Source organism: Schistocerca cancellata, chromosome 4 (assembly GCF_023864275.1).
Source record: "Schistocerca cancellata isolate TAMUIC-IGC-003103 chromosome 4, iqSchCanc2.1, whole genome shotgun sequence".
NCBI classification, from domain to species: domain Eukaryota; kingdom Metazoa; phylum Arthropoda; class Insecta; order Orthoptera; family Acrididae; genus Schistocerca; species Schistocerca cancellata.
Genome location: NC_064629.1, coordinates 864771511 through 864797046, shown reverse-complemented (window position 1 = coordinate 864797046; position 25536 = coordinate 864771511). Strand labels below are relative to the sequence as shown.

Here is a 25536-nt window from a genome sequence, read left to right as displayed (position 1 = left end):
AGTCTATGATCAACCATTCTTCTACACTTGACCCATAGTTCCTCTGTCTGGTTCCGTCGTGTATTAAAAGTTGCAAGTTCTTCATTGATGTATGACGCAACTGACATTTTTTTATCTAGTTCACTGAATATATAAATCTCTCTAATTGTTTTAGTTGGTCTATGTAGTTTAGTAATCATTGTTGCTATAAATGCCTTATGGTCACTGATACCAGTTTCGATGTGGACATCCTCAAACAGATCAGGTCTATTTGTTGCCATTAGATCTAATATATTTCCATAATGAGTGGGGTTTTGACGTATCAGTTCTACGTAATTTTCAGAGAAGGTATTTATTAGTCTTCCACAGGATTTGTTGTCATTCACACCACTAAAAAAGCTGTGATTAACCTAACTAATTTTTAGATGATGAAGGTCTCTTCCGGTGATGACAGTATGATGGGGGAACTTATATAGAAGCGAACTTAGGTTTCTCTAGAATTTTCGATTACGAGTAGGTCAGGAGGTGAGTCTGGTATTCTAAACTATTGCAGAAGGCTGCGGTATAAGATTCAAACCATTGGATAGATATGGGGTTCAGTTCTTTCCATACAAAATACAATCACAAAATAGTTCAGTGTACTTACTGCCTGTGTTATCGTTCAAATAACTTATCGATATCCGCCAAACAATAATACACGTATTCGGCAATAAGGTTAGATTAGTACTTATCTTACTGCTAGTATTTCCATCTGAAATAAATACGGAAACTAGAAGACACAGGTCGCCTGCCATGAAGGAACAAATTCTGTACTTTACTTTGGTAATTAACAGATAACAAAATATTGGAAGCTTATCTTTTGATGTATCGGATTTGTTTTACAAGATGGACGCAACCAAGGTCATTACGTCACAACATTTTTGCTGCCACGTTTGACAGAAGTTAATCTAGAATAATCTGTAAAAATCATTTACTAAGCTGAGTGATCAGCGCGACACAATGTCAATCCGAAGGGCCCAGGTTCGATTCCTGCCTGGGTCGGAGATTTTCTCCGCTCAGGGACTGGGTGTTGTGTTGTCCTAATCATCGTCATTTCATCTCCATCGACGCGCAAGTCGCCGAAGTGGCGTCAAATCGAAAGACTTGCACCAGGCGAACGGTCTACCCGACGGGAGGCCCTAGTCACACGACATTTTTTTTTTATTGCTGTATTAAATGAATACTGTCACTGAAATCTTAGCAGAAGAATGGATCAGTTCTGTTTAAATTTACTTAGGAAACAGAATAAGAATTGCCCCTAGGTAATATTAATACAAAGGACTATCCAGGATTAACAAACTGTATTGTTCCAAAAGGCAAAGTTGGAACACGTTCACTGATATGATTGTTATCCCTATGTAATTCGAAATACGAGAGTACTCAGAAGGTCTTACCTTGTAATAAATGAGCAGTCGTAATTTGTGGCAGCGAACAAGATGACACAGTTTCTTCACGCCTCTGTTAATATAGACAAATATGGCTCGCCACAACGCATTCCAGAGCCATCGTTCTTGAAATACCCGTGACATAGTTACTTCGTCACATTTTATGTCCAAAAAAATCTTGCATTTGCGACGAACATTTTATTGAGATGACTTATATCTGTGCACTTATTACCACACCACTTCCTTAACCTTCTCAATAAAGTTTTATCACACAATAATTAATATTTTTGACTGAGCGCTCCAAAACATCAGCTGCAACACAGCAGCGCCTACAAGCTAGTCCCACTCTGTTCTGTTCTGCTCTCATCTTCCATGCGCGTATGGTCAGCTGTGAAACCCGCCAAAAGGAAAGAAACTGTGTTTCCGCGGCTTTGGTGAATGGCTATTGAATTTAAAGTAATGTAATTACCTTGGTAGTAGAGCAGTCATTTAGAATATAATGAAATGAAAATATTCTATTTTGTATTGCACTACAGTTAATAATCCACATAAATAAATAAGGCATTGAGTTATTTCAGTTCACAGGTAGGACGATAGTGTTACACTGACGTGACTAAGTCGTGGGATAACGGTATGCACATATAAAGATGACGATAGTATTGTGTACACAAGGTGTAAAAGCACAGTGCATTGGCGGATCTGTCATTCAGATGATACGTGTGAAAAGGTGTCCGCATGACGAGAATTGAAAGACTTTGAACACGGAATGGTAGTTTCAGCTAGATGCATGGGACATTCTATTTCGGAAATCATTAGGGAATTCAATTTTCCGCGATCCCCAGGGTCAAGAGTGTGCCGAGAATGCCACATTTCAGGCACTACCTCTCACCAAAGATAACGCATTGGCCGACGGCCTTCACTTAACGACGGAGAGCAGCTAACAGACAAGCAACACCGCTAGAAATAACCGCAGAAATCAATATAAGACGTACGACGAATCCGTTAGGACAGCGTGGCGAAATTTGGCGTTAATGAGCTATGGCAGCAAACGACTATGCCTTTGCTAACAGCACGACACCGCCTGTAGCATCTTTCTTGGGCTCGCGAGCTTATCGGTTGGACCCTACACGACTGGAAAACTGTGGCTTGGTCAGACGAGTCCCGATTTCAGTTGGTAAGAGCTGATGGTAGGGTTCGACTGTGACGCAGACTTTTCGAAGCCATGGTCCCAAGTTGTCAATAAGGCACTGTGCAAGCTGGGGGTGACTCCATAATGGCGTGGGCTGTGTTTACATGGATCGGCCTTTGTCCTCTCTTCCAACTGAACCGATCATCGACTGTAAATGATCATTTTCGGCTACTTGGAGACCATTTTCAGCCATCCCAAACAGAGATGGAATTTTTATAGATGACATGTCATCGGGCCACAATTATTCACGATTGGTTGAAGAACATTCTGGACAATTCGAGCTAATAATTTGGCCACCCAGATCGTTCGACGTGAATCCCGTTGAAGATTTATGATACATAATCGAGAAGTCAGTTCGTGCACAACATCCTGCACCAGCAACACTTTCGCAATTATGGACGGCTATAGAGACGGTTATGGCACAGTATTTCTGCAAGGAACTTCCGCCGACTCGTGGAGTCCATGCCACCTCGAATTTCTGCACTAAGCGGAGCAAAAGGAGATCTGACGCGATATTAGGGGGTACAGCATGACTTTTGTCACCTCAGGGTACGATCTTTCTTTTCAGGATAATATAGAGCATAATAATATCGACGTTCAAACAAATGCAAACTCGTAGGAAAAAATTAAAATTTATGGTCTCTTTACGTTACAAGGGCGATTTCCAGTTGCTTCCCAACTGCATCCCGTGCCTGAGAACAGCACACACTGTGAAGTTGCATTGAGCTAGGGCAATACCTGACACCCACTAAAACCCACGAAAGAGTCCGCCGACATTACACTTGTCCGTCCTCTGCCAGAATATTGCTGCGCGCTGTGGGATCCTTACCATGTAGGATTGACGGAGGACATCGAAAAAGTGCAATGAAGCGCAGCTTGTTTCGTGTTATCGTGCAATAGGGGTGAGAGTGTCACTGATATGATACGCGAGTTGAGGTGGCAGTCACTGAAACAAAGGCGCTTTTCTTTGCGGCGAGATCTATTTACGAAATTTCAATCACTAACTTTCTCTTCCGAATGCGAAAATATTTTGTTGACATACAACTATGTAGGGACAAATGATCATCATAATAAAATAAGAGAAATCAGAGCTCGAACGGAGAGATTTAGGTGTTCCTTTATTCCACGCGCCATTCGAGAGTAGCATGGTAGAGAAGTAATATGAAAATGGTTCGATGAACCCTCTGCCAGTCACTTAAGTGTGAATTGCAGAGTAACCATGTAGATGTAGATGTAGATGTACAACAATAAGCAAATAATTTTAAACTGAGCTTTCTGATTTTCTTTTAATTTACGGCTCTGAAATACTACACGTATTACAAGTTGGATTTTAAAACGGAAGTGAATAATTACTTGCCCAGGATGCGGAGCGTCTTGATATAAGTTCCAGAGCGTCGATCCAGCAATTAATCTTCTTGCTCAATAACTATTTGCTCTAATTACAGTTGAACAGCTACATCTACACTGCACCTTATTCTGTGTGGCGGAGATTGCTTCAGGTACCATTGTCTTTTGCCTGCTTTCCTGTTTCATTTACAATTGCTGCTTGAAGCTCCGCATGACATCTAACTCCTTCGATTTTCTAGTGATAATAATTTTTCCAGACGTCTGTGGGAGAAAATGTTGCTCACCTCTTCTTGGAAAATATGCTCTCGGAATTTCGACAGTAAGATGCTGGGTGATAAACAAAGCCTCTCTTGTATTGTCTGCTACTGGAGTTCGTTAAGCATCTTCGTAATATTCTTGTGCCCAGTTAGCGACCCTGTGACAAAGCGTGCAGCTCTTTGTTGGGTCTTCTCTACGTCCTTTATTAATCCTACTATGTGAAGGTCCAAGACTGACAAACAGTATTCAAGAATCATTCGAATCATTGGTTTGTTATCCATTTCTTTCGTGGATGAAATAAATATCCTCAAGATTGTCTCAATGAATCTCAGCCTAGCACCCACTTTTCCTACTATCTGTTTCATATGGTCTATCTATTTTTGGTCGCTCTGGATGGTTACTCTTAGATATTTTAAGGTAGATAATGTTGGCAATGATTTGCCGACAATAGTGGAACCTAAAAGTAGAGGATTTCCTGGGCTTCTTATGCCCACTACATTATATTTATTCACGTTCAGGGTCAATTGTCAGTCCCTGCACCAATCGTCGATCCTGTGTAGGTCTTCCTGTATTTCGTCACAGTCTTCTACGCTGCAACCTTCCTTATAGACAACAGCCTATAGCCCCACAAAGCCCGCAACGTTATTCAGTAGACCTACATCCACGTCTATTTCTATACTCCACAATCCACCTTAGGGTTCATGGTAGATAGTATCCCGTACCATCACTAGTCATTTCCTTTCCTGTACCACTCACAAGTAGAAAGAGAGAAAAACGACTATCTATATGTCTCCGTATGAACCATAATTTCTCGTATCTTACCTTCGTGGACCTTACGCGCAACGTATGTTGGAGGCAACAGAATCGTTCTGCAGTCAGCTTCAAATGCCGGATCTCTAAATTTTCTCAATAATGTTTCTCGAAAGAGACGTCGCCTTCCTTCCAGGATTCACGCTGATTTCCAAAAGCATCTCCGCAACACTTACATGTTGTTCGAACATACTACTAACGAACCTCGCAGCTCGCCTCTGAATTGTTTCGATGTCTTCTTTTAATCTGACCTGGCACGCATCCCAGCACTTGAGCAATACTCAAGAACAGGTCGCACTAGCGTCCAGTATATGCTGCATGTTGACTGGCGGTTATTCATCAGACAAACTATCACCTAGCCTAAAGAAAACCTCATCAGCATTCCACAAATACTCTGCTACCGGAGTAGCTGCTTCCTTTGTGTAGTGCACGCTTGACCTACCAAGGGGAGTCCTAAAAATCCCCAATCGATAACCCAGGTCTAGAAATCTGCAGCCAAGGCTGTCACAGTGTTGACGAACTCTTTGTTTCAGACCCTCCGCTCGGCACCAAACCAATGGACCCCAGTCAACTCTGGGAACAATGCAGCAATTGTTTCAGACCCTCCACTCTACCCCAAACCAATGGACCCCAATCAACTCTGGGAACAATGCAGCAAATTGCGAGTTCTGCTTGCAGACAGCACGCGAGGACAGCAGTCTTCACCACCTCCGCCAGTCACTTGTATGAACTGAGGATGGCATCAGAACCCATGTGACAGGCGTCGTTGGTGCCAGTTTGAGACACAACTTGCAGACGACTGCACCCTGCAAGCTCGACAGCCGCAAGCAAGGCCGCCTCCACATCTCGGATGAGGCCCCATAGTAAACATACCTAGTGCACATTGGCTTTCTTTCTAGGCCTGAACACTATCTGCCTAAGGGGCTCCATAACGCGTCTAACGTTGAGCTCCCGATAACTAGTAAGCCCCTCTCCCTATGTGCCTACTCGGACCCTGCCGAAAGAGCGGGCAGTTGTCGAGTCACAAGGTGAATGGACGAGGCCAGACGACGAGTCTCCACATAGATCCTCAGCCTCGAGCGACGCGAAAGCGTTACCACCCGCCACTCACTCTGCTGTGAGGGCGAATCTACTGCTACGAGTACACTAAGAGGCGGAACAGTAGTATATTCCGCCCACGGCGAAACAAGCGATACCTGACGTGTCCCATGTCAAGCGCCAGATTCTCCGCCACCACCACACCTCGAGGCAGCAGCCTGAAGGTTACTTACCATAGCCAAAAGCGTATACAACTGTTCGCAAACTGTGTTCAGCTGCTTCTGCCTCTGTACACAGCATGCACACATCCTACCCATCCTAGCAAGACTGACTGAAGAAATAATCTGTAAAAGCAGACGGAATTCTAGATATACCACTTGATACCCTCTTGATGTGCCTCAGTGAGCTATTTGCTTATGTAGATCATCAACATACATTCTAAATGCGAGCACCAGCGGATCTATAAAACTTCCTTGGGGTTCACCTTTACATTTCTACATGTGCATCTACATACTTATTCCGTAAGCAAACATATATGGCTCATGGCGCAAGATAACATGTGCCACTGCTAGACATTTCTGTTTCTGTTCCACACCGAAATGGAGGGAAGGAAAAACGACTGTTTACGGCTCCATAAGAGCTCTAGCATATAGTGTCTTGTTTTCGCGGTCCTTATGCGAAATGTACGGTGGTGGAAGTAGAATTGTTATGCAGTCTCTCGCCAATGCCTGTCCTCAAAACTTTCTCAATAACACTTCATAAAACTGTTGTTGGGACATTGACATCACCATATTCACTGCAATTTATTATAATGCAGAGAAGGCAAACTTTCTTGTTGCACAAACAAAGTATAACGTTTGAGTAGGTGAAGTCTCTAGAGAGGGTCGAGGTGTGCGGGTAATAACTGGTTACAAGCGGAATGAGGAAAAAATGCGAATTTTTACCTTGGCTGTCATCTAAAAAACATTTATCGCTAGTCTGCCCATTTTCTCCTCGTATGATTTGTTCTCTTCCTTGTATTTCGGCCTCTTTTATTCGCAGTTGCACATATACAAGTTCTAAAAGTTAATTGTCGTCTTCAGCAACGTTTTATTAAGACCCAGACATGTTTCGTTTTCTTTTAAAGCATCTTCAGTGGTCACTGTAGCAATATGGTTCTTTATCTTACAATTTTGTTTGTTATGATCATTAACAGTTCGAATCCTTTACTTATTACTAAAAACAGTTTTTATTCTTTTCTACTTGTGGTTCTTATGTTGTTCTAAAATATTTCCTGCACCTGTTTTACGTTGGTACTTTTTGTTCCATGTTGATGATGTTTTACTATACTTTTATGGTAGATACTGTGAGAGAACGAAGTTACATTACTTGGTTGGCACCTTTCTCTATATTGACCGGTAACGGAAGACCACTGACACCAGATTTTGCATTGCTATACGACGATTTCTTCATTTTGTTGAGTATAATATACAGGGTGAGTCACCTAACGTTACCGCTGGATATATTTCGTAAACCACATCAAATACTGACGAACCGATTCCACAGACCGAACGTGAGGAGAGGGGCTAGTGTAATTGTTTAATACGAACCATACAAAAATGCACGGAAATATGTTTTTTAACACAAACCTACGTTTTTTTAAACGACCTAGCAAGGCGCCATTAGCCTTACAGTGCTTGTATTTAAAGAGTCTCATTTGTATCGTCAAGAGCGATGTACCACAATGATGGATTAAAGTTAAGTATTCCTGGAGCTACGTACTTTTCTTTATTGCATTCATTACGTATCCTGTTTCAGACCTAACGCCCATCTGCGTGAGCTTAAAGCGTGCCTTACGGCTACTTCCGAGTGGCGTGGCTGTCTTGCTACGCCACAACAGAATGTGATTGAATTAAGTCAAGTAGTGCTGAGAGCATTACATTGGGAAACGAGGTACTTAAAGTAGTACACGAGGTTTGCTATTTGGGCAGTAAAATAAATGATGATGACCGAAGTAGAGAGGATATAAAATGTAGACTGGAAATGGCAAGGAAAGCGTTCCTGAAGAAGAGAATTTTGTTAACATCAAGTATAGATTTAAGTGTCAAGAAATCTTTTCTGAAAGTATTTGTATGGAGTGTAGCCATGCACGGAAGTGAAACATGAATGACAGTTTAGAAAAGAAGAGAATAGAAGCGTTTCAAATTTGGTGTTTCATAAGAATGCTGAAGAATAAGCAGGTAGTTGACGTAACTAATAAGGAGGTACTGAATGGAATTGAGGAGAAAAGAAATTTGTGGCTCAACCGGAGTAGAAGAAGTGATCCGTTCGTGGGACACATTTTGAGACATCAAGAGTCTACAAATTTAGAACTAGATGGATGTGTGGGTGGTAAAAATCGTAGAGGGAGACCAAGAGATGTATACAGCAAGCAGATTCAGAAGGATGAAGGTGCAGTAGTTACTCGGAGATGAAGAGATTTGCACAGGATGGAATAGCATGTAGAGCTGCACGAAATCAGTCTTTGCGCTGAAGACCACAACAACACAGCTGTTCGGAATGTTCTGCATATCATAGAATGAATATAAATTTTATTTCTTGTACTATAGCTACTAATATTCAAAAATTTTAGCGAATTTTCTGCACATCTGTAAATACATCTTATCTTGTTGGTGTTGTCGTAAGTCAATTTATAAAGGCAGTTACTTCATCAATGGAATTTACAGCTTTATGTACATCTAGAATTACAGTAATTACATAGTAGTCGTCCACTTCTCTTCATGGACTGTATTGAATATACTCTATGTATAGGTTACGAATTTAGTGAAGAAACCTTTGGTTTGCAAATAATGTTGTTTCAGGATCTTCGCAAACTCCTGCGTCAGTTAAAGAAGTTTGACAATCAGATTGCTTGGATAAATAATGAAGAAACACTGTTCAAGTTTCCCCATTCTTCATACCCAGAACTTGATGAGCTGAAGGTATGTGAGAAGTTCTTGCTGAATGCTGACGTGTTTGTTATTCTGAAAAAACCATAATATTGAGAATTAGTTTTAGCGAATTTGGCATCTTTCTTATTTAAAAATGTTTCACTTTCTTCATTAAAGTGAATTATTTAAAATATGTAGTTCATTTCAGTAATTTACATCGACAAGATTTTGTTAATTTATTTAGAAACTCACACCTCTTTTATCCCCAGGATATTTTTTTGTTTAGCTCATTTGATAATATGCATTAAAATTTAAAATATAAAGTTAGATGTTTGACCTAAATCTAGTCTTTGGAAAGAAAAATATTCTTTACTGGATCTTCCAAATGCGTTGTTGTTAACTCTTGTCAAATGGTGGAAATATCCTTTGAAAATATGTTGTTTTTTTTCGTGTAATTTGTTGAACTATATTATTCGTTATGGAATATAGTTTTCTGATAAATACTTGTAGTGGCAGGGAAAAGATGCAAATTTCATTTTAATTTAGTATCCTGAGTGTATATTAGTTCGCTTTTCCTCAGTCTGATATCACTGTACTCCTTTTTAAAATACGTATGTGAGCCAGTAATACAACTGCATGGTAATGGCAGCACTTTTAATGTTTCAAATAGTTCACATGGCTGTCTAACTAAGTTTCCTGCAATAATGCTAATGTCTCCTTTTTTAGAGTCTGAAAGTCCTATAAGCTGCTGAACAGTATTCCCAGAATATGAAGCTGTACTGCAGAAATCCATTAAAGTGCACTGTGCACTGTGACCTCCAATTAGTGTCTGTTCATTCATGCATTTTTTTTTTAGGATCCTTAAAATAACTTGTTCTCTGTTAGGTTACTAAATATGAAGAAACTGTATGGTTGTTTCATTTACAATTGGTTGGTCATACATGGTGACATTTAGATAAAATGTAAGTTGGCAGCTGTGCAATTTAACTCCTATATTTTTGCAATAAGGAGCTGTTTATTTGCTGACCATTTGGTGAGCTGCCCTACAGTGGAATATACTACGTGTTGGAAATTTTAATTTTTTACGGCTTTCACGAATAATATTGTGTCATGAAGAAACAGAATTGTTTCATGTGAGTCTATATAAAAGTTTAGATTATTGAAATAAATACGGAGACGTAGTCGTCCTAGTACTGACTACTGAGGAACCCCATAGGTTTGTGCACTCTCCTCATAAATATTGGGCAAGATTTGTGGGTTTTTCCTCCACGTGCCTTATACTTACTTTTTACTTGGAGTTGCTTGGAAGCGAACGAATCCTTTTATTTAATAGACCAATAAGGCCAAATCATTTAAATATCTTTAGAATACCATACTTTGCCAAGTCGAATAGTTTGGCTAAATCCAAATGTATACCTGCCATTTTCCTTCACTTACCTTCAAAACAGGGTAAAAGCAGTCACAGATTGCTATCTCAATAAATTTTGGGAATTAGTTATTACTAGATTTTACTTTATGAAATACAGTAACATGAAAGTTCTCAGATTTGACATTGGAGACAGCTTAGAACAATTTATCTAATGTCAAACTTCATATGCCATGTGTACAGTGAAATTGTTAGTATTTCTATAAAATGGGTTACTGAGTAACTACGAATATGATGTGAAAGTGGACGAAATTTCCTGAAATTGGTAATCTTGAGATCATAAAACATTGATAGACAAACTGAAAGTAAACGTATTTTGTAGAAACAATTGTGTGCTTTAATGAAAAGCTTCCTTACTCGCTCAAAATAATAAAGGCCACAGGATCGAATGGGGTGCCCGTTATATTGTATATTGAATACGAGAAGCATCCATCTGCCATGGAGTGCTGGAGCAACGGAATTACCACATCATTCCAATTGGCAAGAATGGTTCCCTAGACGGGCCTGAAGAACCAGAAACGTATCTCACTGACATCAGTTTCTTGCAGAATTATGGAACACATATTGTGTGGTCAGATATGATGACTGTTTTAGGGACTTGAAGATTTCTTATGCAGGAATCAAAATGGTTTCCGCAAGCATCGATCGTATGAAATCCCCCTTTCTCTGATAAGCGCTGAGATCCGGAAGCTAGTATATAGCGGAGCTCTGCTTTATAACGTCTTTCCTCAATTTCAAAAAGTTTCTTTACAGTTCCTCAGAGTTATTTAGTAAACAAAAGACGTGCTTACGGACTGCGCGAAAGAATGTATGACTGTACTGAGTTCACAATTAATTATGTTTTTGAAACTTCCTGGCAGATTAAAACTGTGTGCCCGACCGAGACTCGGACTCGGGACCTTCGCCTTTCGCAGGCAAGTGCTCTACCATCTGAGCTACTGACGCACGACTCACGCCCGTTCCTCACAGCTTTACTTCTGCCAGTATCTCAACTCCTGCCTTCCAAACTTTACAGACGCTCTCCTGCCAGGAAGTTTCGTATCAGCGCACACTCCGCTGCAGAATGAAAATCTCATTCTGGAATTATGTTTTTCTTCATGAAGAGGCATCCACAAAAGCCAAACGTAGCGAACCACGAACTTGAATATAGCGTGATAGGCCCGCTGCTATATATAAAATACCTGGCGGATCAGGCTTGTGGCCTTACGAGGCAGTTTGCTGAATATACAGTTGTGAACAGGTAGGTGACATCGTTAGAAGCCTACTACGTAACCGAGAGGGAATTGTCCCTGATCAGCTCCTCGTGCTAAAATTTGACTACGCAATTTGCAATTTGTCTAAATGCATGTTACAAACTAGACAATTTTGATTATATGTGACTTTTGCAAATTAATGAAACGAGCAGTAATCTGGTGACGCCGGCACTGTACAGATTGCTAAAGGCGCTGAAGGTGGACGTACTATGCACACACGTGTTGTACTCGTATATGGGACATGGTGTATCACTTACTCCTCAGATACAGTTACAATTATCCAGGGACCGGCTGAAGTGAGCGATGATCACAGAAAATTACTTATAACGAAAGTTTTGTGAAGAATAAACTATTACCATGGAGCTACACACCACAGGAGATAATGTGGACTTTACATGTAGTTATACGCAGTTTTCATACAGAATTGAAAGCTATTTGTTTAAACTGATGGCTTTTGTGCATTATACAATCATTACTTGCAAACAGAAACATTATTGAAACTTCCTGGCAGATTAAAACTGTGTGCCGGACCGAGACTGGAACTCGGGACCTTTGCCTTTCGCGGGAAAGTGCTGTGACGACGGGTCGTGAGTCGTGCTTGCGTAGGTCAGTTGGTAAAATACTTTCCCGCGAAAGGCAAAGGTCCCGAGTTCGAGTCTCGGTCCAGCACACCGTTTTAATCTGCCAGGAAGTTTCATATCAGCGCACACTCCGCTGCAGAGTGAAAATTTCACTTTAGATGCATTATTAGTTATTATGAGAATTTGCCCTTGTTGTATTATGGGCATGGAACCAGTTGTGAAAACGTGACATTGAGAAAGTGAGTCTGGTCCCGTCAAAAGTATACATTTCAATTTCAGTTCTACAGACCCAATGCGCGACGATAAAGACACCGGCCTTCATGTTTACGGATTGTTGGCATACATTCGAGAAAAAAAGGAACTGCAGTGCATCAACGCGAATAGAGGGAGGATCCAGTTCATAATGGGAGATAGACCGTAGACTGTCAGATGCAAAAGTGGAGATGCAGGCACACCAAATCCTGTTGTATTATAGTGTCATAGAAACAGTGATATTAGGGGAGCAGTGCTGTAAATGTAGAACTTTACTGTGGATTAAGAAACCCTGATTCCTGGTCCACTAAAAATAACATTAACAATGAAATACAGTACAGGAACTAGCTTAGGTACAGAACACAAAGTAATACAAACAGCTCACTCTTCAAGTGTATCACTAAACACAAGAATTGCTATATGGAACCTATATTTAACAGTATTACCATTTCCTTTTTATATCTTGGACTATTGTAAGTAGTAGGACAAAGACGTTTCTGGCGTATTTTTGACACCAAATTGATATCAAATGAGTAATGCAAATTAATTAATTTATCAATAAATTACCCCTACCACTAGATTAAATTATGGGTTTTCCCTAGCTGCCAAGTCGATCTCTTCCACCTCCCCTTCCCTCCCCTCCCCCTCTCCTTCACCCCCTGCCACATTGGTGGAGATTTCGAATTTTTGCAGGAAATTCGAAAAAAGAAGGGAATTTCAAAAATGGTGGGAATTTCTTTGTCACAAGACTGTGCTGATGTCATCCCCTACAACCTACGAATTGATGGCAAATTCAAAATGGCAGGTACCCTTTCCAGGACTACAAACCTTTTTCTTCTGGGCAGAAAGCCCAAGTGCAACGCCCTACACTGGAATGTGGTCAGTCACTGTCTATCTGCAGAGGAGGAAGGTTAGGTTAGCGTACTTTATTTCTTTTGGGTAGAAAACGGTACTAAAGATCGATCCTAACTACACATCTATATGTACAGCCTACACAAGCAGCGCCTAAAATCAGAATGCAGCTCAAAAATTGACGCTGTCATACAACTGGTGTTATTCACATGATCACTCGAAAGTAATGGCAGATGTACTCAAAATAAATAGTAACTCTACATAGGATGGGCCCTTCGCCTACAAGTCGAAATAAATCTTTCTGCCCCACTCTCGAATTGGTGGGAAAAAGGCTGGAGTGGAAGGTTATATGTTTATTTTTGGCATGAAATGTGTTCAGCTGACGAGATGTTGGTGTTGGACAGAGAGGAGTTTAATAACTGTATTGCCTGTAAGCATACAAGCATACAGCTGAGGATTGTATCTATACCCCTCCTACACGAGGAATCGAAACGCACAAGCAGAGGGGGAATATTATTCAGCAGATAATGGTGATGCAGTGAGATGCACTGAAGATGCATTTCTCAGCTCATAGAGACTATTTCCTGTGCTAGAGCTGTTTGTCTTTCTGGAAGGGCCAGTCAGTCCACAGCGCAGGAGACAACTCCACTCACCCTCCGCCTTCCCTTTTTATTGACAGTGTATATGTCCTGCTGTCTGACATCGGAGTTCGCTACAGACGCCTCACACTGCATTGCTGTATGCCATACTCGACAGACACCCTGCAGTCCTCGTGCCCGAAAATTCAAATAAGCGGTGCTCTCTTAATTTCTTGACAACTTCGCCCTATTCCACTGCCCCTGAGAGGTCGCCTTGGTATAGCTGCTGATTAAATTGTACACTGATACATAGTAAGAAGGGACAGGGCAGCAAATTACTACCTCAACTGATGGGAAATGCTTCACTGATCGAATTAGACGTCGAAATTGTTGTAAAATAAAAAAGTAACATTCGCTCATAAACAACGGGTCATAATGTAACACATGTACTGGTAATTGAGAAAAATGATTGTAATAACACAGCTACTGCAAAAACCGACCCGAAAAGATCGCGTCAGGGCAGAGGGGTGGCAGCTGCACATGTGTTCATCTCGATGTGCGGTCCTGGACTAACCAGCTTAGAACCAGTCTTTCCTCTCCTATCACCCCTCGTCCGTCCCTCTTCTCACCGTAGGTAGTGAGACAGGCCTGTTCTATCTGGTACATAAAGAGATGCCAGTGGTGTTTCCAGTCTGCAGAAATCAGTCGAAGATAGACAAGGACTCAAGAACAGGACGCTTCCTGCACGATGTTAAACGCAATTCTCGGAAGGACTAGTCCCCTGGAACAACAACGAAATTCCGGAGAAGTCTCCAGAACGCTTTTTGTAGTGTCTGCTGGCTGAGAAACGGCCGCTGCTGCCACCAGCCTGAGGCAGCATCCGCTGCCGAGCTCATGGCTTGGGAGGCCCACGTTGTTGATGTACACAAAATCTACACATATGACTCCACATGTGACTCCAGTGGTCCACAGAACAAAGCGAGATAAATAACAGCTATCAAAAAACTTGTATTTTGTCTAAAAATGTAGCTGAGGCTGCCTAGGAGAGAGACACGCCTTCAGCACTCGCCCTCGCAAGCACTCGTCATTCTGAGAGAGAAAACATTTCAGTGTAACAAATGCATTTAACATCAACGCACCTTATATAAGCGAGCATCTATTAAATGGATACAATCGCAACAATAATAAAACAGTCCTGTTTCAATGAAAATAGTCTCAGTACATTTTCATTTAGTTGTTTTATGAGCAAAATCGGTATAGTTTGAAAGCATCCATCATGTACAAGGACTTTACACTCAGTTCAGACCACTGAATTACCAATATAGAACGGCATCCATACAGTCCTTATTACATTCCATTGCAGGATACAGTTCACATATTTCTCTCTCTCCCTCTCCCTCTCCACCCGTTATTTTATGGCATCCAGCGATGTGAAAAAACTAGAACACTGCCGCCAATTACAGACGAGCAAACTGCAGTGGTCGAAGCTCTATAGCAATACATATGTCGGATGTATTAACTTATCTCACATTTCCAGTACATGTCCACCCTGTGTAAAATCGAAAATACTTCCACTATTTTGTGCGAAAACTACCAGTCAGTGCAGAATGCCTTCTAACAGAACCTCCTAATGTCACATAGTAGAGAAATCTATAAGATTTCACCGACACATCGAAAACAAATACCATATGTGTTGCTGACATCTTAATGTTTGTTCCATAACTCGCCTCTACCGACCTGTGTAAAGTTTTTGCTACCCCTACTTGAAGATGAAGATCCCAGCCAGCAGAGTATCATTTGCAAGAGCAGCAGATTCTTGTGCTGAAGTTTCGTAAGCAATTTGGTCATCATAGAACAGTCTGTCATTGGAGTGGTGGCTTCTTTATAATTACAGGCTATGACGTATACCTTTTTGTAAACACACAATCGTGATGATAATAATAAAGAAAACATGATTCTATGAGAATAGACACAGTTATTTATATTAGTTTTATGATCAAAATCGCCATAGTTTGAGAGCATTACTTGTGTCCAAATGTCATAAACGATCATATTACATTCACGTCACACACATGAAATACCGATGCAGATCAGCATCAACACAGTCATTTATTACTTTCAAGGGCATTCCTCTTTGTTATTTTGTGACATCTAGAGTAGGTAAAAATAAATAAATACGAACATCTGCATCCAAACTTTAACCGGTCATACCACTCCTTGTAAAAGAACCTCCTAACATCGCCCTGTAATATTTTACTGCATCAATCTTCAGATATACGAGGACTGGAACTTAAATAGTGGCAACTATTTATTCACAACCGATACAAAAGAGTTAGAGGTTTGCACCTGTTACTGTCCTTCAAAGTAGTCACCAGCGTTATGTAGAACCCGTTGCCGGCGATGTGGAAGGCATAGTATACCGTTAGCAGAGCCTGTTCTGTTGATGGAGCGAATGGAGCGGTCTAAAGTTATGGTGATTCTCCTGTACGACTGTGATGGTGTTATCCTAACGCGTTACGTTCCTCCACGGTAGATCGTCAATGCTCAGTATTACTGTTCGTTTTTGGAGCATCACCAGCGACCAGCTTTGCGAAAGAGTGCAACCCACCCATCATTTTGCACGACAATGTGCGGGCGCATACAGCGCAAGCTGTGGCTGCTCTATTCGGTCGATGGGTTTGGGAAATACTGTAGGAAACACCATACCCCTCGGACTTAAGTCCTTGTGACTTTGATTTGATTTCGAAGACCAAGGAACCAATTCGTGGCATTCGCTACAGAACTGTTCCAGAGATTCGATAGGCAGTAGACCGCTCCATGCCCAGCATCACCAGAACGGGCTCTGCTGACGGTATACTACGCCTTCCACAACACTGGTGACTACTTTGAAGGACAGTAAAAGGTGCAAACACGTAACTCTTTTGGATCGGTTGTGAATAAATAGTTTCCACTATTTAAGATCCAACCCTCGTATCAAAACACAAATACACTCCTGGAAATTGAAATAAGAACACCGTGAATTCATTGTCCCAGGAAGGGGAAACTTTATTGACACATTCCTGGGGTCAGATACATCACATGATCACACTGACAGAACCACAGGCACATAGACACAGGCAACAGAGCATGCACAGTGTCGGCACTAGTATATCCACCTTTCGCAGCAATGCAGGCTGCTATTCTCCCATGGAGACGATCGTAGAGATGCTGGATGTAGTCCTGTGGAACGGCTTGCCATGCCATTTCCACCTGGCGCCTCAGTTGGACCAGCGTTCGTGCTGGACGTGCAGACCGCGTGAGACGACGCTTCATCCAGTCCCAAACATGCTCAATGGGGGACAGATCCGGAGATCTTGCTGGCCAGGGTAGTTGACTTACACCTTCTAGAGCACGTTGGGTGGCACGGGATACATGCGGACGCGCATTGTCCTGTTGGAACAGCAAGTTCCCTTGCCGGTCTAGGAATGGTAGAACGATGGGTTCGATGACGGTTTGGATGTACCGTGCACTATTCAGTGTCCCCTCGACGATCACCAGTGGTGTACGGCCAGTGTAGGAGATCGCTCCCCACACCATGATGCCGGGTGTTGGCCCTGTGTGCCTCGGTCGTATGCAGTCCTGATTGTGGCGCTCACCTGCACGGCGCCAAACACGCATACGACCATCATTGGCACCAAGGCAGAAGCGACTCTCATCGCTGAAGACGACACGTCTCCATTCGTCCCTCCATTCACGCCTGTCGCGACACCACTGGAGGCGGGCTGCACGATGTTGGGGCGTGAGCGGAAGACGGCCTAACGGTGTGCGGGACCGTAGCCCAGCTTCATGGAGACGGTTGCGAATGGTCCTCGCCGATACCCCAGGAGCAACAGTGTCCCTAATTTGCTGGGAAGTGGCGGTGCGGTCCCCTACGGCACTGCGTAGGATCCTACGGTCTTGGCGTGCATCCGTGCGTCGCTGCGGTCCGGTCCCAGGTCGACGGGCACGTGCACCTTCCGCCGACCATTGGCGACAACATCGATGTACTGTGGAGACCTCACGCCCCACGTGTTGAGCAATTCGGCGGTACGTCCACCCGGCCTCCCGCATGCCCACTATACGCCCTCGCTCAAAGTCCGTCAACTGCACATACGGTTCACGTCCACGCTGTCGCGGCATGCTACCAGTGTTAAAGACTGCGATGGAGCTCCGTATGCCACGGCAAACTGGCTGACACTGACGGCGGCGGTGCACAAATGCTGCGCAGCTAGCGCCATTCGACGGCCAACACCGCGGTTCCTGGTGTGTCCGCTGTGCCGTGCGTGTGATCATTGCTTGTACAGCCCTCTCGCAGTGTCCGGAGCAAGTATGGTGGGTCTGACACACCGGTGTCAGTGTGTTCTTTTTTCCATTTCCAGGAGTGTACTATCAGCATGCTGACATCGACCATATTTGCTCAATGACTCGCTTTCTTGGACCTATGTGTGTATATAAAGTTTTGTCACCTGCCCAAGACAGAAGACCGAATCCAGCAGGCTGTCACGCACAATAGATGATTCTTGTGTTCCGCCTTGAAGAGGCGAAGAGGGCAGCCTCCTCGTATTACAGACATGTCCATGATCACTGTTTCTATATTAACCATCTCTAGAAGGTACTGCTCACAACACGCACAGGACAGTAGAAATAATAAGAGAGGTAATGTGATCTTATTGGTAAAAAGAAAACTATGTCGGGAATCGCAACATTTGGAAACAGGATGGATCTGCAGCATTGAGAAACATCTCCAAACTGCTGTCTGAAGATGATGACCGCTACATTTAATGCCATGTTCCACAGTGACAAGTAGCAGATATCCAGTGTTCCACGAAAACTCTCACCATCTCACATAAGTTGTGTCAGTCAATCATTATATGATAATCAACAGCGTACGAGTGGACGGATGGGATGGAAAAAGACACCACTGATATGGGACGATGTACTGTAATAAGCACCGCAGCTGACACCGCGATTAGTTTCAGCAATTTTGCGATGTTTCTGCATCAGAGTGTTAAGAGCGTCAACTTCCGTAGAACCAAATTGAGGAGCAAATCTTCAAGATCATGGAACGTGTCAGTACATGAAATTACGACATAAAAGTAATAACAGATCAAAATACATGTTCATGAACCCGAAAAAAGTTAATCTGTAAGTTTAAGTACACGCAATCAACAATACAATAAGAATCAGCTTAATTTTTCAAGGAACTCTTCGAGAGAATAGAGGGAGTGACCCATGAGGAAACTCTTCAGTTTAGATTTGAAAGCGCGCGGATTACTGCTAAGATTTTTTAATTCGAGTGGTAGATTATTGAAAATGGATGCAGCACTATGCTACACACCTTTTTGCACAAGAGTTAAGGAGGTCCGATCCAAATGCAGGTTTGATTTCTGCCGAGTATTAACCGAGTGAGAGTTGCTTATACTTGGAGGATGAAATTAGTATTTAGCGTCCCGTTGACAACGAGGTCATTAGAGACGGAGCACAAGCTCGGATTGGGGAAGGATTGGGAAGGAAATCAGCTGTGCCTTTTGAAAGGAATCATCCCGGCATTTGCCTGAAACGATTTAGGGAGATCACGGAAAACCTAAATCAGGATGGCCGAAGACGGGTTTGAACCGTCGTCCTCCCGAATGCGAGTCCAGTGTGCTAATCACTGCGATACCTCACTCGGTTTATTCTTGGGAATAAGCTAATATTGTTAACAAGAAATGACAGTAAGGAATATATATATTGAGAGGACAATGTCAAAATACCCAGACTCGTGAACAGGGGTGAACAAGAGGTTTGTGAACTTACACCACTTATTGCCCGAACCGCCCGTTTCTGGGCCAAAAATATCCTTTTAGAATAGAAGCGCTACCCCAAAATATAATACCATACGACATAAGCGAATGAAAATAAGCAAAGTAGACTAATTTGCGTGTCGAATGATCACTCACTTCTGATGCCGTTCGAATAGTAAAATTGGCAGTATTAAGTCTTTGAACAAGATCTGAACGTGTGCTTTGCACGACAGCTTATCATCTATCTGAACACCTAGAAATTTGAACTGTTCAGTTTCACTAATCATATGCCCTTTCTATGAAATTAAAACGTCAGGTTTTGTTGCAGTACATCATTGCAATGGCAAAACGGGACCTGCCATAGTGTACAAAACAGTTTGCTTTTGGCAAACATAAAAATGATTGTGTTTTTTACGACAAGTGAACAGATAGTGTGAAAGGCTGTATTCTGTAAAGTTATTTCATGTGTCTGAGTTTTATGTAATACCCACGTGCACGACAATAAATTTACAGACACTGATTTGAACGCTAGTGACGCTCTGAAACTATCCAGTTTTGTCCATGAAACTAGAAGAAATCAATTTACATGTATGTTTCGTTAGATTCTGTTTTTTTTCAGTTTAAATTCTCACTTTCCAGTGAAAGTTTCAAAATAACGAGGTCATTCTGTAGTGATCAGAATTTTTCACGGCAAAATAGTGGACGTGTTTTCAATTTTACGTAGGATGGACATGTATAAGAGATGTTAATATCTCTGTCATATGTGTCACTATAGAGCTCCGACCTCTGCAGTTTACTCATCTGTAATCGAAGGCAGTACTGTAGTTTTTTTCAAGTCGTTGGATGTCACAAAATAATGGAAGGCGGGGAGAGAGAGAGATGTGGATTGTATCCTTCAGTCGAAGGAAAAAATGACTATGTAGATGGCGTTCTATATTCATAAACGAATCATCTGAACTGAGTGTAATGCCCTCGTGCACGATGAACGCTCTCAAACTACACCGATTTTGCTCATGAAACTAAAACAAGCTGGACTGCGCCTTTTTCCGTGGAAACAGGACTGTTTTATTATCATCGAGATTGTGTTTTTATAATACAGGGCTATTACAAATGATTGAAGCGATTTCATAAATTCACTGTAGCTCCATTCATTGACATATGATCACGACACACTACAGATACGTAGAAAAACTCATAAAGTTTTGTTCGGCTGAAGCCGCACTTCAGGTTTCTGCCGTCAGAGCGCTCGAGAGCGCAGTGAGACAAAATGGCGACAGCAGCCGAGAAAGCGTATGTCGTGCTTGAAATGCACTCACATCAGTGAGTCATAACAGTGCAACGACACTTCAGGACGAAGTTCAACGAAGATCCACCAACTGCTAACTCCATTCCGCGATGGTATGCGCAGTTTAAAGCTTGTGGATGCCTCTATAAGGGGAAATCAACGGGTCGGCCTGCAGTGAGCGAAGAAACGGTTGAACGCGTGCGGGCAAGTTTCACGCGTAGCCCGCGGAAAAGTGGCTCATGCCAGAACTGGAGACCGACAGCGCCGACTTCATCTTTCAACAGGATGGTGCTCCACCGCACTTCCATCATGATGTTCGGCATTTCTTAAACAGGAGATTGGAAAACCGATGGATCGGTCGTGGTGGAGATCATGATCAGCAATTCATGTCATGGCCTCCACGCTCTCCCGACTTAACACCATGCGATTTCTTTCTGTGGGGTTATGTGAAAGATTCAGTGTTTAAACCTCCTCTACCAAGAAACTTGCCAGAACTGCGAGCTAGCATCAACGATGCTTTCGAACTCATTGATGGGGACATGCTGCGCCGAGTGTGGGAGGAACTTGATTATCGGCTTGATGTCTGCCGAATCACTAAAGGGGCACATATCGAACATTTGTGAATGCCTAAAAAAACTTTTTGAGTTTCTGTATGTGTGTGCAAAGCATTGTGAAAATATCTCAAATAATAAAGTTATTGTAGAGCTGTGAAATCGCTTCAATCATTTGTAATAACCCTGTACATGTTCGGTTGTACGAGGTGCGTTGACATTAAATACAATTGTTAAACTGAAATGTTCTCTCTCAGAATGGCGTGTGCTTGTGAGAGTGAGTACTGACGGCGAGTGTTTATCATCGGCAGCCTCAGCTACACTTTTAGACAAACAACACGTAGTCGTCTTTCTTCAGAATAGCTGTCATTTATCTAGCTCTCGTCTGTGGCGCGCTACAGTCGCAGCCTATTGTGGATGAGTAGCTTTTGTTGCCATCGATAGCATGGGCCTCCCAAGCCACATTCTCAGCCAAGGATACTGCCTCTGACTGCACCTGACCGAAGACTCTGCTCACAGTTATGGTAGCGGGTGTCAGCGGGCTGGTGGCGGCAGTGACTGTTTCGTAACCAGTGGATGTGAGAAAAAGCTTTCTGGAGATTTGTCTGGAATTTGATTGTTTTCCAGGGGAGGGGGGGGGGCGGCGGGAAGTACTTCCGAGAAATATGTTTAATGTCTTGCATGAAGCGTCCTGTTCTTGAGTCCATCTGTGACTGATTTCTGCTGACTGGAAACACTGTATCACTGACATCTCCTTGTGTACCATCAGCGACTGGATAGAGCAGGCCTGTTCAAAAATGGCTCTGAGCACTATGGGACTTAACATCTATGGTCATCAGTCCCCTAGAACTTAGAACTACTTAAACCTAACTAACCTAAGGACATCACACACATCCATGCCCGAGGCAGGATTCGAACCTGCGACCGTAGCAGTCGCGCGGCTCCGTACTGAGCGCCTAGAACCGCTAGACCACCGCGGCCGGCTACGGGCCTGTAACCTGCCTATGATGAGGAGAGGGAGGGATGACGGGTGGTAGGAGGGGAGGAAAGACTCGTTCTAAGCTGTCTTCTGCGGTCGGTTTTTGCGGTAGTTGTGTTTCTAAAATGATTTTTCTCAGTTCCCAGTATGAGTGTTGCATTATGACTCATTGTTTACGAGTGATGGTTCTTTTCTTTTCATGACAATTTCGATGTGTAATGTATCAGTGTACAAGTTACTCCACGGGTATTCCAAGGTAACCTCTCGGGGGAAGTTGAATAGGACGAATTTATCAAGAAAAAAGAGAGCGCCATTTATTTGAATTTTCGAACGCTGTGGCTTCAGGGTGTTTGTCGAGTAGGGCATACAGCAATGCAGCAGGAAGCGTGTGCAGCGAACTCCGACGTCAAACAGTGAGACACACATGCGGTTGGTAAAACGGGATGCGAGAAGGCGAGCGAAGTCGTCTCCTGCACTGTGGATTGACTGGCCATTTCAGAATCACGAACAGCTCCAGCACAAGAAATTGTCTCTATGAGTTGTGAAATGCATCTTCAGTCCATCCCACTGCATCACCATTGTTTGCTGAAAGTATTTTCCCTATGCTCGTCCATTATCGTCTTCCATTCCTCATTTAGGGAACTATAGACAAAGTCCTTAGCTGCATGCTTGTATGGTTGCAGGCAATACCCTTATTAAACTCCTCTCTGTCCAACATGAACATCTCGTCAGTTGAACACATTTCCCGCCAAAAATAAAGATAATACTTTCCGCTCCAGCCTTTTTCCCGCCAATTCACAAGTGGGAAAGGGATCATCCTATGTAGAGCTACTATTTATTTTGAGTACATCTGTGACTAGTTTCGAGTGGTATTGTGAATTTTTTCCCAGTAGGATAACACTAGTTGTACGACGTCATCAATTTTTGAGTTGCATTGAGATTTGAGGCGCTCCTTGAGTAGTTCAATGCAAATAGATGTGTAATTGGGACGTGTCTTTATGATTAATTATGTAAATAGGACCGATCTATATTTCAGTTTCGTACCCAAAATAAAAAAGTACACTATTCTGGCCTTCCTCTCCAACATCTGGACACAGATTGACGATTTCCATACGCAGGGGGATGCAATTGGGCTTTCCGCCCAGTGGGACTGGGGTTTGAGTCTCGGAAATGGTACCGACCATTTTGAATTTTCCATCATTTCTCTGGTGCGAGATGGGGGTGTGAATTCAGCACAGCTTGGGGCAAAGAAATTTCAGCCATTTTTAAAATTTCCACCATTTTTTTAATTTCCCTCCAAAATTCCAAATTCTCGCCAACAGAGCTGGTGGGAGTGGAAAAGGGGGTGGGAAGGGAAGAGGGGGGGAAGGGACTGACGTGCCGATTGGGGAAATCCCATGACATCATCCGGGGTGGGTCGTAATTAAATGATGAATTAATTATTTTCCATAATTAATTTGCTATCAATTTGATATCAAAATTGCGTCAGAAACGGCTTTGCCATCTACTATTGTTTGTTTTTAAATGAACATACTGTTTGTTGTTAATATAAGAAAACTCATTTGGCAAGCAGTATGTTGTGTATGCTTCATATTTTTCGTTCATACAGGATACCATGAAACTTCTCAAGAACCCACAAGGAATGTTATGTAAGGTAGGAAAATATTTGGCTTAGTAAGGGTGACAGGATAGAAATAGCAGAGTATCTGAGTAGGCAACATCAAATACGAGTGCTTGGGACGAAGTTATGGAGCATAAATGGGAAAAATTCGAAAGCATCATTCCATATGTCTTAGACAAGTATGTATCGAGTGAGGTCTTTAAGGATGGGAAAGACCCACAGTGGCTTTATAGCCGTGTTAGAAAAGTGCAACGTAAATAAAGAGAGATTCATTACAGACTCAAGTGAAGTCAAAACCTTGTTGACAAACAAAACTGCAAGAAGCGAAAATCAGCGTAATGAGTGCAATTACAGAAGCGTTCAGTGACACTAAAAGTACAATTTTCTCAACTGATCTGACTAAAAACGCTAAGAGTTTTTGGTCTTACGTGAAATCTGTAAATGGTTCAAAATTATCTACATAGTCACTCAGTGGCCCGAAAGGGAAAATGACAGTGAGAGGGCCGAAATACTAAATTCGGTCTCCAGAAACTGTTTCATCGCGGAAAATCTTTCCATCATCGTACGAACAACGAAGTGGCAGACGTTGATGCAATTAATAGCAGCACAGAAAAACAACTACAATCACTTTGTAGGGAAAACGTATCAGGACCTGATGAAAAATGGTTCAAATTGTTCTGAGCACTATGGGACTTAACATCTGAGGTCATCAGTCCCCTAGACTTAGAACTACGTAAATCTAACTAACCTAAGGACATCACACACATCCATGCCCGAGGCAGCATTCGAACCTGCGACCGTAGGAGCAGTGCGGTTCCGGACTGAAGCGCCTAGAACCGCTCGGCCACAATGACCGGCGGACTTGATGAGATATCTGTAAGATTCTACAAAGATTATGCGAAAGAATTTGCTTCCTTTCTAGCAACTGTTTATCGCAGGTCGATAGGAAAAAAGCGCACCTAATTACCGTTTTCAAGGAGAGACGTAGAACAGATACATATGATTGTAGTATTATATCATTGTCGTCAGTCTAATGAAGAGTTATTGAACATATTTCATGCTAATGTATTATAACATGTTTGGCGAAGGAAAATCTCTGTTATAATAATCAACATGGTTTCTGAAAACACAGACCATGCGGAACTCAGCTCTTTCCGTCCATGAGACCCGCTGCGCTGTAGACATTGTCACTGTTTGATGCCGTGTTCCTCGACATCAGAAAGGCATTTAACACTCTCCCGCATTTCCGTTTACTCGAAATCATACGAGCTTATCGAGTACCGTCCCAGATCTGACACTGGGTTCAAGACTTCCTTGCAAATAGAACTCAGCACGGCGCTATTAACGGAACAAAACCGACAGATGTAAAGGTAATTACGTACGTAACCAAAGGAGTTTTGATA

At 42.5% G+C, this 25536-nt stretch overlaps 1 protein-coding gene across 1 annotated transcript in view; it reads left to right on the top strand.

Moving 5' to 3' along the window:
- Positions 1 to 25536, top strand: part of LOC126184477 (dynein axonemal heavy chain 7-like) — a 1143184-nt gene that overhangs the window by 68137 nt on the left and 1049511 nt on the right. The window contains exon 4 of the mRNA XM_049926869.1: positions 8886 to 9005. Within this exon, the coding sequence (XP_049782826.1) occupies positions 8886 to 9005 (120 nt within the window). The remainder of the gene's footprint in view (positions 1 to 8885; positions 9006 to 25536) is intronic.